Source organism: Peromyscus californicus, unplaced genomic scaffold (genome assembly GCF_007827085.1).
Source record: "Peromyscus californicus insignis strain IS unplaced genomic scaffold, ASM782708v3 Scaffold_6__1_contigs__length_162567912, whole genome shotgun sequence".
Classification (NCBI taxonomy): Eukaryota; Metazoa; Chordata; class Mammalia; order Rodentia; family Cricetidae; genus Peromyscus; species Peromyscus californicus.
In genome coordinates, this window is record NW_026294584.1 from 106,449,490 (window position 1) to 106,467,663 (window position 18,174).

Consider the following 18,174-nt stretch of genomic DNA (forward strand, 5'->3'; position numbering starts at 1 on the left):
CATTCCAGTGGAGCATCTTCCCAGCCTTTGATCTTACTCCTGTGTCCTGGATAACAGCCATCAGGGGAGGGCTGGGCACAAACTTTATCTGAGCTCCTTTGCTGAGGGAGGGATCAAAAAGTTTGTCATATAGACAACCCTAAGTTTTCTAATTTTTCTCCTTAGACTTAATTCAAACCAATTTTGATGCCTCTAATCTGGGATGAGGACTCTTGGGCCTCCCATGACTTCTCATGGTTCTAAGGGTGCTTTCCCTACACTGTGTGATAGGCAACCCTCTTCCTGGGTTGCCTACACTTCTCCCCCATGGAGCATGTATTAACATCAGGGATCGAGTCGGGAAATGGCTCACTGGATAAAATTATTATTATACATGCATGAGGTTCAGAGGTCAGATCCCCAACACACAAGTAAAGATTGGGCATGTATGCACACGCTTGTAATCCAAGCACCAAGAGGGGGACCTCACTGCCCCACCAGACTAGTTAAAACAATGACTCTCAGGTTCAGTTAGAGACCGTTGTCTCAACAAATGAGGTGGAGAGAAATAGATGACACCTAAGATGACCTCTGGCCTCCACATGCACACAAGAGGGAGTCCCCAGGCACACGAGCACACACAAGCCTACAGCTCTCTGTCACACACACACACTTAGGAAAAGAAGACCTGGAGAGGTAGACTCTCCTGCCTGTAATCACACAGCAAGTCATAGTAGAACTGGCATGTGTGTTCAGACCTCTCCAGCTTCTCCAAAGAGCAATTCTTTGGCTCCTCCACATAGTAGTCTCACCTACAGATCCCCATCCCCAGAGCTTCCCAGGGACTGTATGGGGACAGAGTACCAGATGTAAATGGGTGATCTACATGCCACACCATGCCAGAGGGTAAGGCAGAAGTCTGGTCTGCTACAGGCAGAGAAGTGCAGGGTCCAGGATGAGGCTGGACTATGGTGACCCTGTTTTCCCAGTAACAACAGGCTGTGGGTTTCCTCCTTCCTGGATGAGCCCTTCCTGATTACATGTGTTCAAAGGGTTGTTCAACAGCTTACTCTCACTTCACATTCAAAAGCTTCCATTTAATCCTCTCTTCCTGACAATGGGCACTTGCCACCTTGATTTGAAGTTCTCTATTCCTTTCTTCTAGAGTTCCCAATCCTCCCAGACCCATCCACGGGCAATTTTAAACTGTAGATGTACAGTCTTTGGTCCTTATATTTCCTTTTAGTTCCTCCTAGGTTTGCAGGTCTCTCTGGAAGTTACCAATCATTCCATCCATTACGTCTGTATTAACATCAAACATTGAAAATAGTTGTGTTAAAGTACTGTTTTCTGATTCTAATACCTATTTGCAGGTCTCCCTGAAATGACTGCTTTTCTGACAAGGTCTCTGAGTAGCCCAGGCTGCTCCTGAACTAAACACGCTCCTGCCTCCCTCTCCTGAGTCCTGGGTGCAGGTGTGTGCAACCTGTCTGCACAGGAGACTGAAGCACAGGGCATATCAGTGTTCCACTCAGACAAAGCACGGCCTCTTCCTGTCTCATCAGGGAGAATGAGGCTGACCATTCCTGCTCCTCAGGGAACGGAGTCCAGCTCAGGCATGGGTCAGCCTCAGCTGTGCTCCATCTGCCCGTGACACCAGCTCTGAGCTGTGCTCCATCTGCCCGTGACACCAGCTCTGAGCTGTGCTCCATCTGCCTGTGACACCTCAGCTCTGAGCTGTGCTCCATCTGCCTGTGACACCTCAGCTCTGAGCTGTGCTCCATCTGCCCGTGTCGCCAGCTCTGAGCTGTGCTCCATCTGCCCGTGACACCAGCTCTGAGCTGTGCCTCTCCTTCTTTATTTTTATTTACTTCTTTTAAAATCTACTCACATCTTGAATCCTGAAACAGATTTCAGAAACCAGGGAACATTGGTGGGGCAGTGAGTTTCCCCTCTTGGTGCTTGGATTACAAGCATGTGCATACATGCCCAACCTCTACTTGTGTGTCGGGGATCTGACCTCTGAACCTCATGCATGTATAATAATAATTTTATCCAGTGAGCCATCTCCCAACTCGATCCCTGATGTTAATACATGAAAATCACTCCATCTCCATTAACACCAAGGCACTGTCAAAGAGATCTGTGAGAGAGTACAGTGTAACTATTTATAGCAGAATATTGTTTTAAGGGGTGTTACTTTTGTTTATGTTGCATTTGTTTAACTCTGTGAAGCTGTGTTACTTTGCCTGTCTAAAACACCTGATGGGCTAATAAAAAATTGAACAGCCCTGCCAGGCGGTGGTGGCACACGCCTTTAATCCCAGCACTCGGGAGGCAGAGCCAGGCGGATCTCTGTGAGTTTGAGGCCAGCCTGGGCTACCAAGTGAGTTCCAGGAAAAGGCGCAAAACTACACAGAGAAACCCTGTCTTGAAAAACTAAAAAAAAAAAAAAAAAAAAAAAATTGAACAGCCAATAGCAAGGCAGAAGAAAGGATAGGCAGGGCTGGCAGGCAGAGAGAATATATAGAAGGAGAAATCTGGGAGGAGAGAAAGAGCAGTAGCCAGAGAAGGAGGAGGACTCCAGGGGCCAGCCACCCAGCTACACAGCAAGCCAAAGAGTAAGAGTAAGATTTACAGAAGTAAGAACAGGAAAAGCCCAGAGGCACAAGATAGACAGGATAATTTTAAGTTAAGAAAAGTTGGCTAGAAACAAGTCAAGCTAAGGCTGAGCATTTGTAATTAAGAATGAGCCTCTGTGTGTGTGATTTATTTGGGAGCTGGGTGGTGGGTCCCCAAAAGAGTAAAAACAACCGGCAACAGCTGTTATTGCTGCAGACAAAGCTGTGGTGGGAAATATCAGTTCCTGAGACGATAGAGCTGCTCTCTGGCTTTGACTGAGCATATAAACTACATTTCCCAATACCCTTTGCAGGTCAGAGGAGACATGAGTGTTCTGGCCAATGCTAACTAGACTGAAGCCAATTGGGCTTTGGGTTCTCTTCATTCCCCTGCCCCCAGCATCATTCTTAACATTTTAGTACTTTAGTGGTTAAATCCCATTTCATTGTGTTGACATGTGACCTGTTGTCAGGCAACATGACTCATTAAACATGGAGAAAGTACATGTAACCTAATCTTCCACCAGCTTGTCTCCTCCCATCACCCAAAGTTTGAGTTGTTTCCTCAAGTAAAAATCCTAAAAACTGGTGATATACAAGTATAAACAGTGGTTTATCCAGGTGTAGAATGTGAGTTTAGCATTGCTACATTTCTGTGAGTTGGTCTTTTAAAACATTGAGTGACACACAGTACTGACACCTATGTGAAACATATGTGTGACAGAATTTGGGATTTGATTTCATGTTTAAAGTAAAAGCATATTTCAAGTCCATGGCTTTATGGCATTGGCTAATATAGAAGATTTTCATGTCTGATCTGTGCTTTACAGTTGTAGTTTTGCATTCACAGGAAACTTCATCCAGGAGCTACAACACTGGAGCTGCCTATAGGGCTGAGTGCCAGAGCTGAGCAGCACATGGCACTGGCAGGATCCCCAGTAAGGGCTTCACTTTCCCAGGAGAGACTGAGAGCAAGATTCAGACCAGCAGAGAACAGTCTTCAAATGAATGTTTGGGACACGTTTGTCAAAAGGTTTTATTATTAAACAATAACATTCCAGTGTATTTATATGTATTCTGGTGGAAGCTCCACCTCAGCCCCATCATCCATATCATATATCCAAAGAGTCTGAGATGATTAGATGGAAATCCCACCTCTCACCCCAGATTCTACCACCCAGGCCCTGCCCCCTCAAACCTGCTCCCTCAAAGGCTGCCAAAAGCCAGTCACTTACTGGGGCTGCTCAAGACCATGCCTACAGGTTACTTAAGGCCTGGTCGCCATATTTGCCATGTGACTCTTCCCCTGCATTTCCAAAAGTCACCCAGGATTGCTTTGCTCTGTTCATTAAACCTGAATTTATTGATTTGGCTTGATTGGCTTACATCAGAGGTGGCAGATACCCAGCAACTGGGAGTTCAAAACTTATCAATATTCTTGTCCCTTTTTAACTTTAGGGGGAATATTTTGGTGTGTGTGTGTGTGGGTGTGTGTGTGTGTGTGTGTGTGTGTGTGTGTGTGTGTGTGTGTGTGTGTTCATGTCTGTGAATATAGACACCTATGTCTCATGGTTTGTAGAGATCAGAGTTCAACCTGTTTGTGGTGATATTTTGTTTGTGCTCTAACAAATAAAGCAATATGAAGGCCTAGACTTGACTTTATAGACTCCATCTTAGGGAAGGGCCACCATCTTAGACTACTTGGTGAACAGGGGCTGTACTCAGTTCCAGGAAGAACCTCAGGAATGTGCCATGACAACTCGAACAGATACCCTAGAAGCAGCCAATTAAGAAACAGGGTAGTAAAGTTTAACAAGATCCAGATGCTCCTGCAGACATCCTGTTGGCGGTTTACAGCCCTTACATATATCCAGATATCCTGTCAGCAGGTTATGGTTTCATGCCAAGAGTCTAACCCAATAGTTTCAAATGTGGTTTTGTGCCAAAAGACCAATAGTTTGAAAAATCACCTTGCCCCATATCTTTTGACTCAATCCCAAAAAGCCAAAGCATGTAATTCCCAGCTTATGTTTTTTTTTCCTTTAAAACCTCTCCTACCCCTGAGCCCACCACTGCCACTGCATTTCCCTCCATCCACCAGGCGGTGGTCCAGGTTCAAACCTGACAATAAAAAGACCCTTGTGTGCTTGCATCAGAAACTGGCTCTTTGGTGGTCTCTGGGGGTAAACACCTGGAGTTCAGAGTGCGGAGCTAGCCCCTAGTTAACCATAGAAGCCAAGCAGTGGTGGCACACACCTTTAATCCCAGCACTTGGGAGGAGGAAGCAGGAAGATCAGGCATTCAAGGCCACTCTGGGCTACATGAGATTGATCCAGTCTAAAAGAGAAACAGAGCCAGGCAATGGAGGCACACACCCTTAATCCCAGCACTAGGGAGATGGAGACAGTAATATAAAGTGGGAGGAGACAGGAGCTCAGCCCCTTTTCAGCCTGATTCTCATGGAGATAAGAGGTAACTGGCTGGCTCCTTTACTTCTCTGCTCTTTCAGCATTTACCCTGATATCTGACTCTGGGTTTTTATTATTAAGACCAATTCTTAATAATAATTCATGCTACACCTGTTATGCTGGTCCAGACTTTCCACTTGGTTTAAGGTTGGGTCTCTTGTCATCTCCATGGTGTGGGCCAGGCTAGCTGCAGTGGACAGTGTGGGAATCCCCTCCTTTCCAGCCGTAAGAACTCTGGGATGGAAGATGCCCAGTGCCCTGTTGTCTGGTGTTATGTGAATGCTGGATATCTGAACTCAGGACCTTGTTCTGCAGTGAATCCTATATCCACTGAACCTCATGGGGACTAGAGAGAATGCTGTGTTAGCTGCATGAAGATAATATGTCTTTTATTATGAGGAAGCACACAAAACATACAAAGATATCATTTGAACATTCTAGTCACACAATTGAGTGCTAGTGAGCACATACACATCATTATATCCTATAACTACACATATCTGCATTTGTTAACCCCTGAATTGAAATTACGTCCACCAAGCAAAAAAATTTTCAATTTGCGCTCTCTCTTGAACCTCCAAAATGAGATTGTATTTTGTCTCTCGGAGTCTCACTACTGTGTTCCACTCTCTCTCAGGCAATCCACATAATACTTGTTTTTCTCTCACTGTGTTATCTTACTTTGCACAGCAACATCATGGTTTGTCTGTGTCCCATTGTTGCAGAAAACATCCAAGGGGCTGAGACACCCAAGCTGAAGCCAGGAAGCATTTATTCTATGGAAACAATAGGCCCATGGGACAGCAGTCCAAAGCTGAGCCCCAAGTTAATTTAAACAAAGCTTTTTATGCTCCCTGTGTTCCTGTCTCCCCCTGCATAGCAACCTACAGTGACAGTATTTGACTGGATTATTAAGCTTCTGTAATAGAGTTTGCTAAACTGCCTCATAAGCAGAAATGTTTGCGCAAGCAACAGAATTTACTACAAGTCATTTAAAGTGCAGACAGGAGGGAGGAGATTGGGTTTCACAAGAGTTGTGGGGGGGAGTATTGAACCTCAAGGGAGCTGACCAGTATGGTGTGGCTATTTCTTGTTTTTCAGGGCCCAAAATCACAGCATCCTGTGCTGGAATGGCCTTGCACTTGAACAGTATCCCACACCATGCAAAGGCTGTGTTTTGTCATATGTTCTGATAACTCTAGACAGTTGTTTCCATCACTGAGAATTTGAAATCCTGTTACTGTTAGCATTGCTGGACAAATCACTGTGTGGGGTACCAGGCTTTTTCTTTTGGGCCACCAACTGTCTTCCAAATCATGACAAGGAGACATCTTGTTAGTTTTGAATGCTCGGCCTTAGCTTAGCTCCTTTCTGGCTAGCTCTTTTAACGTAAATTAACCTGTTTCTCTTTATCTACCTTTTGCCTCAGGGCTTCTTACCTTTCTTACTTCTGTATATCTTACTTTCACTGCTTCTTGTGTCTGGCTGGCTGGAGGCTGCATGCCCCAGAATAAGCATGCCCCTCATTCTCTCCTCTCTTCTTCTCCTTTTGTTCTTCCTCTTGAGCTTAGGTTTTTCCTCCTATGTATTCCCTCTCCCTGCCAGCCCAGCCTAAACCTTTTCCTGCCTAGCTATTGGCTGTTCAGCCTTTTATTAGACCAGTTAGGTGCCTTAGGCAGGCCAGGTAAAACAAATGCAACACATCTTTACATAGTTAAACAAATGTAGCATTAACAAAAGTAACACATCTTTGTCTAGTTAAAATAATGTTCCACGACATTTCCCCCTTTTGTCTAAATAAAAAGAAAGATTTTACCTTTAACATAGTAAGACTATACAAAATAAGAATAGTTATTAGGTAAGGATTACATTCACAATGTCCAGTCCATTTGTCCTTGGCAAATTCAAAGAAAACACTCTTATCCTATCTTGATGGGTCCAGAGCTCTGTACCTAATTTATCTTATATCATAACTAAGAAAAACTATATCTAGTCTTCAACTTCATCAAAAACCCAATAAGAATACAATGCTATCTGAGTAAACAAAGTGCAGTGCAAGCCACTTCCAAAACTATAGAAATGACAGCCATCTGGCTGCCTAGATGGTCACCCAAGGTTCCTCTGTAACACTGGGGCATCCAATCTTCAGCCTATAGGCCTAGAATATCTGGCAGACTCATCTATGAAGCAGGAAATTTGAAGGACTGACTCACCTTGTTTAGGCAAAGTTCAGCAGTCACTTTCCTGTGCATCCTGTAGAATATCTGGTAGACCTTTCTATGAAGCAGGAATTTTGAAGGACTGGCCTGCTTTGTTTTGGCAAAGTTTGACAGTCTTTTTTATTTGTGTCCTGCATGTCCAGTTCATACAGCATACTCTCCGCAGTCAAGGCAAGAGCAGTCTCTTGCCCAAATGGCTAGCTTTGCTACAATGAAAGCAAATTCAATATGGATGTTCTTCGATGTCCATCATCTTCTCTAAAGTAAATTGGTGCTGCCAGGAGCAGATGTGTCTCACTGTCATGAAAAGCCTCAGTTTATTAAACATCTTAAATGTCATATTCTGTAGGTCTTTGAAGTGTTTGAAGAGCATCTATCTAAAACAGAACTGTTTAATCTTAAAAGCATACTTAATATGACTACAAGTTTGATTATTATAGATGATTAACTACTAACTTGAATTTCTTAATTATACATTACATTTTTAAATGATCTGCATAAGCACAATACCCCACACAAAAGTAGAAATATATATACAGTATAACAAAAATAACCCTAAATTTGTATCAATATACCAAAATCCATACCAATGTAAAATATTTGAGGTTAATAGTTGTCTTTTATCTTATATTCCTATATTCTCATTAAATGATAACAAACATCCATAACCCACTGAATAATCAAAAACCACCCACCCCACCTCTTGGGAATGTGGAAATTGTGTTCTCTAGACTGTTTCCTATTGTCGGGGGACAACAAAATCTTTAGAGAACCTGAGAAAATTGAGATAATGATCAAGTCCTGGAAAAACTAGCCATAACATTTATGGTCCAGTCTTTGTGCAATGGGAAAGCATGAGGCTTATCTGTGATCCTGGCTAGAATAGTCTGTGAGGCTGGACCATCTCAGCCAGTACCTTGAAGCTGTTCTGGATACAGAACTCTAAGGAAACTGTAATAGAGACACTCTGAAAGGCTTGATTATCTGGGCCACCCATTTTCATTGGTGTCTGGTTCCCTTGCTCTTGAATATTATTGTAGGACCATGCTTAATAATATCCTTCCCAGGGGCCCAGAAGAGAAACTACTAATGGTGAGAATTATTTTTGGGAAAAGAATCAAAGTACACCAAGCTCTTTGTCCGTCCCCTTTATTCCTCTGGGATAAAATCCTATCTACACAGCTTCAGTTCTGTTCTCATGCCTAGTTCCTTTCTTGCCTGATTTCTCTCTATATTTATCTACTGTCCCCTCTAAGTTCTATCTTAATTCTCTCATCTTAGTTCTGCCTCATCTAGGTTCTTCTCATCTCTTTCTTACCCATCTAGTACTTCCTCATCTGGCTCTTCCTCATCTTCCATCTCATCCTTAAGTTCTCCATCTAGTTCTCCCATTCTCTTATCTCTTCTCTGTCTCCTCATTCTCTGAAAATAAAACTGCCTTTTTATCCCTTTGACTTATCTCTCTAAGCTATCTCTGCTCCTGCCATTTCTGGCAAGTGTGCTCAGCAACTTGGCTAGGCAACATCCATCACAGCTGGATGTACCTGTAAGTTGGAACCCTTTAGTTCTAAGTTAATTGTTAAGGGTGAATCTAAAACTAGAGATAAGACTTTGGAAAGGAGAAAGTTAAGCTTAATTAGCACATCTGCTGGGCCTTCTCAAACAGGTAGTCTGGACGCTTAAGTCTGTTCTTAGAGAGTACAGAGGTATCTCTGATGAGGTACTTTCCTCCATCTGGGGATGGACCTGGCTGGATGCTGCCAATGATGATAATTACAGGGAGGCTTGAACTGGGGTTCTAGATGTGCATAGCTGTCAGCGCAGAAGGTTATCTAAATATTCCATTAGTAGAGGGGAAATGGTGCCCAATAAATAATGGAAAAATCACAATAGCATATGAAAAATTCATAGCAAGAAACAGCTAATAATCAAAAGCCAATATCACCAAGACTCCTTGAGCCTCAGCTTGACCTCTGGAAGGCCCTTGGCTTCTTCCAGGTATTAGCTTGTCATAATCAGCTGAAATCCCACTTCATAAATTTCTGTGGCTTGCAGCACCTTGCTCTGAAAACACACAAGCTTTCAAAGGTAGCATAACACATCTGCATTAACCCAAGGGTGGACTGTGTGTTTGTGTTACACACAAGCCAGCCAAAGATGATTTGGTTTATGTTTGAGCAGGTAAAACATATGTCGCCTGTCTTCCCCAGTCAAACCTGATCTCTTAACCTTGATTGAATCCACAGCCTTTTGTTTCCTGTGGAAACAAAAGCATAACCTCTTGCCTAAAGCAATATATTGTTTGACTTCCATTTATTTTAAAGATTTATTTATTTATTATATATACAATGTTCTGTTTTCATGTATCCCTGCAGGCCAGAAGAGGGAGCCAGATGGTAGTGAACCACCATGTGGGTGCTGGGAATTGAACTCAGGACCTCTGGAAGAACAGTCGGTGCTCTTAACCTCTGAGCCATCTTTCCAGCCCCATTTGACTTCCATTTTAAAGTTCAGACATCCCTAAAGTATCTAGGCTAGTTTAATCCAGCAGTCCCTTTCACTATTTCATGTCTCCCAGCAGCTGTCCTTCGCTCATCAGCATTCAAAAAATTCAAAGTCAAGACAACAACATATAGGATCCAGACTTCCAGTTTATTTCCCATCTCTACATGGCTTATTCTTTTTTAAATTATTTATGAACTATTTAATTTTTTTCTATGATTATCTATACCAATTTTCTTTACTTTCTTAAGCCTATGAACATTTTTAAACACACTGTAACCTGTTTAGAGGCTGTTTCCCTCTGGATCTGTCTTTACTGCGTATCTCTAGCCTTTTCTGTCTGCATGATCAAAAAACAGCTAAGCTACCACTGGGTTCTCTACTGCGGCTTTAGTGGCTGGCCCTGCCCTCTTAAGCTCAGGGGCCAGGTCTCGAGATGTGTACCAGGAACTCCATTCAATCCCCCAGCTCTAGGAAATGTGTGCCCTGCACTGTGGCAGGCATTTTTACTTCACTTTTTGTTTCTTCTTAGACTACCAGTATGGCAGAGTCTCTTAAAGAAGCTGTATCCCTCGCCCCTTTTTTTTCAGCTATCTCAAGAACTATGTGGAAATATGGGCCCTAATATTGAAACACCAAATGTACCAGACTTTTTCTTTTGGGTCACCAACTGTCTTCCAAATCATGATGAGGAGACATCTTGTTAGTTTTGAGTGCTCGGCCTTAGCTTAGCTCCTTTCTGGCTAGCTCTTTTAACTTAAATTAACCTGTTTCTCTTTATCCACCTTTTGCCTCAGGGCTTCTTACCTTTCTTACCTCTGTATATCTTACTTTCACTGCTTCTTGTGTCTGGCTGGCTGGAGGCTGCCTGGCTTCTTACCTAAGCATGCCCCTCATTCTCTCCTCTCTTCTTCTCCTTTTGTTCTTCCTCTTGAGCTTAGGTTTTTTTCCTCCTATGTATTCCCTCTCCCTGCCAGGCCAGCGTATCCTTTTCCTGCCTAGCTATTGGCTTTTCAGCTTTTTATTAGAGCAGTTAGGTGCCTTAGGCAGGCAAGGTGAAACAAATGCAACACATCTTTTCATAATTAAACAAATGCAGCATAAACAAATGTAACATATCTTTGTCCAGTTAAAATAATATTTCACAACAGTATGATTCATTGCACACAGTTCTGTTTTGAAAGTTATGTGTGTAATTCCTTTTCTTTTGAATCATATGACTATTTATTTTAAAAAAGGTTTTCTTATTTAATTTGTAAAAAATAAATATAACAGAGGAAGTTGAAGCATTAAAAAGTGTTAAAAGTGATTACATACTTAAAAGTAGTATGGGCTATCCTAGGCCATGATGTTTAAGAGCCACCTCATAGGACTTCTTAAAGACTCATTGAGATTATATATATATATATATATATATATATATATATATATATATATATATATATATATATCCCTTATCATATCTCAAAGGGCATATGGTTAAATTTTCTGTCACATGTTTGTCACCACATGGGTTAAATAATTTTAAGGGAAAAAACACAACTTCATATTTTCATGTACACCAAAGCACATAGACAACTATGCCATGATTGACAGTTCTAATGCCAGCACATTGGCTCTTCTTAAAGGAACTTGCCCATCAATAAATGTTCAAACATTTATCATCCTCTCACACACAGACCTCAACAAGTTACCTATATGTTTTTCAGTGCTCATAAATACAAAAGGACTCACCATGGCATAGATATGGACCACAAAGAAATGGATATTGTAAGGTGTTGGATCATTCTGAAACATAGTTCTTGAGCAAGAGATAATGCAGTCAAAACAGTAAATCAGCACAAAGAAACTCACGAGCAGCAGGATGGTCCGGGTGGCCCTTTCCTCTGGAGATGCTTTTGGAGAAAGCCTGGTGCTGTGAAGATTCTGGGACTGCTTCCTGTGCCTGCACAGGAGGGTCATCATGTAGCAAGTCGAGAGGACCATAAGACTAATAAGAAAGGCTTCCCTGAGGGCCAGCAGTGTGGAAAATGTGCTTTGCATGAGGTAACTCATGGGTAGAATAGAGCAGGATTGAGTAACATACATAACGTTATTCAAGGTCAAATTGGGTGTGGCAATAATCGATACTAAGAGGTGACTGCTAATGAACATATAGAAGATACTCAGGAAAAGAAGGGCACATGACATGTGATAGGGAGATATACACTTGAACTTTGCTAAACAGGAGTTTCTGGGACTGAGGATGATAGCCTGGAGGACACTCAACAGGCTGGTGGCACAAATGGAGAGACCCCTAAAAATTCTGTACAAGTAGATAAGGAATTTACATGTGATGTCATCCCATCCCTTCCGAGAAATAAAAATGTCTGTGGCTATGAATGCTGTGATCAGTAGCATCAGTAGGTGGGTTAGGGCCAAGAGACCAATGGGCAGGTCAGTAGGTTTGGACCTGTACCTAGAAGTGAACTTGAGGACGTGCAAGAGAAGAAGGATGCTGTTGGCTGAGATCCCAATGCCAATTTCAGAGAAATAGGTGTTCCTTAAGTGGGGATTAGTGTGGAGTTCGTGGTTCTTATTCATCTTATGTGGGAACAAACAGTGGCTGAGGAGGAAAGTAGATCAATGACTCATCACGGACACAACCCCTGGAACCACTGCAGACAGCTCTGCTGCCTCAGGGAAACACGCAGATGTCCACACACACTTATTCCACTGAAGACTCAGTTCCACCTCACACTCCACAGACCATCCTCATGCTAGCACTTGTCCTAGTCTTCAGAGCCAAGGCTGGATCCTGTGTCCCAGGGTGGCTGCATCCATGTGCGAGCTCCTTCAACATTAAAAACTGCCTCCATCAGAAATGATGTCTTTTCATATTTCACCTGTTGGGGTTTTACTGGAGCAGGAGCAGCTTCTTACTGGGTTTTCATTCACAACCTCTTGATTTCCAGGTACATTATAGATAGAGTTTTACTATTTAGGGTGAGTTTGGATGAGGATGATTGTGGTAAACGAAGAAACCAGCCCTTTGCACTGAAAGAGGTCCCATGCATCGGGCATGCACTTATCCTGTTCAGGGCTGCCTTTACTTTATTTATTGTGAAACTGAATTTCTTAATACATTTCTATATCAAATGTTGGGGATTGTGAACTATGAATCCAAACATTTCACATTCCACCCATGATCCAGTTTCTTCTAAGTGTGACCTTGAACACTGGAGACTGAGCTCCAGTCACCTCCTCTGGAACATATGGACAGTCACATTCCTGTGTCTGGGAGACACTAGTTGTGCAAGAACATACTTTATACACACAAAACATGGCACTGTCCAGTGCATGACAGTTTCTTTGGATGTTTCAGCTGCTGATTTTCCCATGCAGAGCATATGTTTTTGCTCAGGAAGAGTTAAGGTAGCTCACTGTGGCTGTTCGGCTCCATCCCTGCCTGAAACAGAAGAGAAATGATAAATTACACAACAGTAGCACGTTGGAGTGGAGTCCTTTCCAGAGACTCTGACGGACAAATCAGTCACTGAGCTCTGCTCTGTAACTGCATCTTCCCTGCTTCTGATCTCATTCCAGAGCCTCCTCCATGAGAAGAGCAAAGTGGGCATATGTCAGCAGGAGCACATTCCACATCCTTCCTCAGCATGTGAAGTCAGGGGGCAAATGGAACTGCAGTTACAGCAGACTCCTGGCTATCCTACCCCATTTTATAAAATTAGCTAAAGGAAAATGGTGTGCTCCATAGGGGTCTAAGTTTCCATCTCTCCCTAACTGAGCAGTGATACTTCAGACTCTGATATACCAGCCCCAGATTTATTTTAGGAAATGTGGTCCTTTGAATGAGAATGGCCCCCTTAGGCTCATGTATGTGAATGCTTGGTTTCAGTTGGTGAAACTGTTTTGGAAGAATTGAGGAGTGTGGCCTTGTAGAAGAAAGTGTGCCACTAAGGGTGGGCTTTGAGATTTCAAAAGCCCACACCAGGCCCTCTCTCTCCTCTCCTCTCCTCTCCTCTCCTCTCCTCTCCTCTCCCCTTCCCTCCCCTCCTCTGCCTCCTGTCTGTGGATCAGATGTAAACTCTCAGCTATTGCTCCAGCACCATGCCTGCTTGCCTGCCTCCACACTGCCTGCCATAGTGGTTATGGACTCACCCTCTGAAACTGTAAGCAAGCCTTGAATTTAATGCTTTCTTTTATAAGTTGCCTTGGCAATGGTGTCTCTTTACACCAATAGAACAGGAACTAGGATAGGGAATGTAGTGTATGTATTGTTGAATTTCACATTTTTCTTTAGTTAGACACCTTGTATACAGGACATGTAATATTGTAAAGAAATTCCATTTACATAGTAAAAAAAATTATCACTGGGTGTAAGGTAAAATTGTTTGTTTTTTTTTTGTTTTTGTTTTTGTTGTTTGTTTGTTTTTTGAGACAGGGTTTCTCTGTAGCTTTGGAGCCTGTCCTGGAACTCACTCTGTAGGCCAGGCTGGTTTCAAACTCACAGAGATCCATCTGTCTCTGCCTCCCAAGTGCTGGAATTAAAGGTGTGTGCCACCACTGCCCAGCTTGGTGAAATTGTTTTATACTTACTTGGGTCATGTGACATTATAATGGAAGGTATTGTGGAGAGACAAATGGGATAAAGTTCACAAGTACAGGGTACTATTTTAGGATTTAAACCTGAGGCAGATAGTTGGTGAAAACATTTAACAAAGCAAATTTTCTGAAATAAAAATTCTATAGCATTGTTAGAAAGGGTTAATCCTGTATAAGCGTATGGACCATGTAGTCCAGATAGCAGCAGAGTGTTGATTAAATAAGTGGTGCTTAATTATTCCCATTGAATTGTGAAGTTCTTTATAAAGTTTATGGGTTGTTTTTTTTTTCCAAATCCCTGTCCCAAGGATGAGAACACAGTAAGGACGGAGGGGGAGAGGAAGAGGCAGTGTGACATTTTCCAGTGATCAGGTAAAATGGCAGTTTTCTCCACTTTGAACAACTCAAGCCTTTGAGTTGTGTGTTGATAACCCAGGTAACCAAAGGAGAGAGTAAGAGAGCTCCATTGTCTCCAAGATTTAAGGGACAGATGTCATCGGAGAACATGATCTGAATGGCGTTTTGTGATCTGTGGGCACTGGGTAGGAGGTTCGTGTGTTATACACTCATTTCATGGAAGAAAACACACACCTGTAGTGCTTAAAATGTAGTTTCCATCATATGCATAATAGCACTGGCTAACTAAGAAGTAAAATAATTCTAAAATATGTTCTCATGTCATTTCTAGAAATGTGCATTTTTTCCTTAATTCCACTGAACTAGCCAGAAAAGAAAAGAAAGGGAACTTGGTCTTTATGAACACATCACACTGTGAGACTGCCCAGGCTGTGTGTGTCAGCTCAGTAGAGCAGGGCATGGGCTGTTTTCAGCATCCCTTCAGAAACTGCAGCTCTGCAAACATAAAGCACTTAGGAATGTCAGGCAGGTGCAGAGGCCATGAACTCTCAGTGATGTTCTCAACATCATGACTTCGGAAATCCCTGCTTTAAAACCACTGGAAAAACCTGATTTTCTGAAAGTGTAATTCCATAGTCTCGAAAGAGAAAATTTACAGTGACATGACTGCTTGTCATCATGAACCCCAGCTTGCCAGAAGAGACAGAGACAGCATTTCTGCAGTCATCTCAGTAACCCCAAATTACATGCACCATACAAATATATCTAAATTTAATATAAGAATCAGTAAGACATATAGAATCTAGACGGTTGTATAATTTCTATAGAAAATGTTCTGTTGAGTATGAACCCTTCTTAAGTACAAGTCACAAGGAATCCTCTAGTTTGTTCCCTCCCAGCTGAACCTCAAAGCTCACACCTTCCTAGCTGAGCATGGTTAAGAGACCAGGAGACAAGACACTCTCAGATTTGAAGAATGGTTTAAAGGACACTCGTCTAACAGAGAGGGCAGGGGAGAGTGAAATGTGACAGCCTGGGATAGCCTGGGAAAGCCTGTTGTATCATGCACTGTGATGAATTTTACACAATGTAACTAAACAGGCTGCTTTCCAGATACATGAAATTCTGTACATAGCACCAGGAAAGGTCACAGATTCTGGAATAGCTCCCATTGGAAGAGGCTGTATTGGAGAAGAGGAAGGGAAGACATTTGGAAGATTAGGAAAAGAAAACGTGCATGGAGCAAGAAATGACAAGAGTCGAAGCATTCCTCAGTTAAAGCCGATTGTGAAGGCTGCGGCTGCTCAGGACAGAGGAACTGAAACCCCCTGTCTGTCTGAATCAAGGAAGCTATGACTTTAGACTTTGTGTCACCCCACACTTACCCAAACCATGGACAACCCACAACCACAGGCTCAGCAAAGAGAGAGGTTTGGTAGGCGATACTGGTCCTGCTCCATGCAAGTGATTGAGGATGAGCTTACTCAGTCAGGATGTTTACCTTTGGCAAAACCCTAACTTTAAAACTAGGAAGACACTGGGAAGAAATGGCTGGCACAGCAGGGAGGGGAAAACCATGACCAAGGACATGCCAGAGCTGTTTCCAGAGATGCCAGAAATAAATGAACTGTGGGAACGTGATGGGCAAATCACAAACAGCCTGTGGGCTAAGGAATGGCAGTTGTGTCTGAAAAACTGTGTGAGAATTGTAGTTTTAATTTTTCAAACCTTTGAAGCTGCGTCTCTGGGCTCAGACTGGCAGCAAGAATGTCACCCAGTGTTTCCAAATCAACCTCCAGAAATGGCAGGAGCAGATGCTCCAGAGGAGCAGCATGGTACAGACTCCAGCCACCAACACTGGACCCCACACAGTGCTGCAGCACAACCTGCTTCCCTCATCACCTGAGAGGCTCGGCTTTGCTGCTAAGGGGCTGTGACCTCCCTGCCAGAGTGTTCATTGCCTCAGAGACAAGAGAAGGGAGTCGGATCCTGCCCGTCTCTTCACATAAATTCATGAAAAGATGAGGTTTGGGAGAAACCCAAAAACCAAGTAGAGGCAGCAGAACAGGATGGGGTTCAGTTGTTCAAAAATTTACCAAAAGAAAATGAGATTCAGGTTTCTCCACTATAAAAAATTATATACAGTGCATGGGGAGAACGTAGAGAAAAGGTAAAACACCCAACCACTCTTCCCAGAAACTCCTATTCCTGGGTCTCAATGTGTCAGGAAGGGAACCTGCCACTGTGTCCACTGTAATTTAATAACGATTCTCCTGGCAACCTCATCATCATGGCCACTAGTGACAGTTCCTACCAGGCTGGCAGAGGCTAAGGGCCAACAGCACAAATTCATGATTTCTGAGATTGAATTGGAGTGAATAGTGACCATGAGCCAACACTAGCAGGCACTTTGCAATCCTGTGAGGTGTCCCTCTGTGGGATGTGGTTTAGAATCTGCAGCCTCCATTCCTTACAGAGATTTTTAAAGCTTTGATAACTCAAACTCAGAAGATCTTACACTAAAATAGTTCTGCTGTGTGTGCCAAAGTGATAGATGCATGGCTGAGGCCATTTAATTAAAATGAGTATTCCCACCTTTCAATTCTCTGATAGTTTGTCTTAGGAATAGGTAAATCAGTAAAAGGTTTGTAACTTGGCAACTTATCCAACTATTCCATGGTGAGTTATTTAGTTCATAGGAATAAATGTGAATTCTAAATCAATTTTGAAAGTCTTTAAATTAAGGAACTAAATATGTTAAGAAGAAAACATCCTCTTTGCTGTGCAGCACACAGTTCCTGTGCCCATGGGCTGTCAGAGCTCAGCGTCTCCTCTGCAGATGCTGAAAACCTCCCTGAGCCCCACTGCTCCTCCTCCCACAGCCTACCTGGGACCCGACCACCTTCTGATTCTGCACTTGGGTGCGGAGCACTTACCCAGATGGACGTGGCAGGGGAGGACTCTGTCTGAGGAGATCCTGCACAGGCTTAGACGAGGGGAGTTTTTAATGTATTTCTGTGGCATGTAATTTTAGTGTCTATGGAAGGTGACAAGTTCCCGCTGGGGAACCAGGAAACATGACATCCCAGTGGAGCATCTTCCCAGCCTTTGATCTTACTCCTGTGTCCTGGATAACAGCCATCAGGGGAGGGCTGGGCACAAACTTTATATGAGCTCCCTTGCCACATCTGCAGGAGAGATCAGTTGGCCTTATAATGTAAACAACCTGACTGCTCATTTTGAATTCGAATGTAATCAGTCCCGACCCACTTCACACTTTTTGATGAGTCTGCTCTGGGGTAGAGACTCCTGGTTCTCCCATGACTTCCCATGGCTCTGAGGATCTCTCCCTACAGTGTTAACAGGCAGCCTCTGCCTGGCTCAGCCCTCACATGGAGCACCTGCTTTCCATGTAGTGTTGTTCCC

At 43.1% G+C, this 18,174-nt stretch overlaps 1 protein-coding gene across 1 annotated transcript; it reads right to left on the bottom strand.

Annotated features, from left to right (window-relative positions):
• Positions 1–11,439: 11,439 nt before the first annotated feature.
• On the bottom strand, positions 11,440–12,409 carry LOC128099394 (vomeronasal type-1 receptor 94-like). The gene has a single exon (XM_052721296.1). The coding sequence runs from the start codon at positions 12,370–12,372 to the stop codon at positions 11,440–11,442; it is 933 nt and encodes a 310-aa protein (XP_052577256.1). The 5' UTR covers positions 12,373–12,409.
• Positions 12,410–18,174: the final 5,765 nt, after the last annotated feature.

Excerpts from the sequence above, each read along its gene's own strand:
- LOC128099394 (XM_052721296.1), bottom strand. The coding sequence starts at position 12,372 with ATGAATAAGAACCACGAACTCCACACTAATCCCCACTTAAGGAACACC.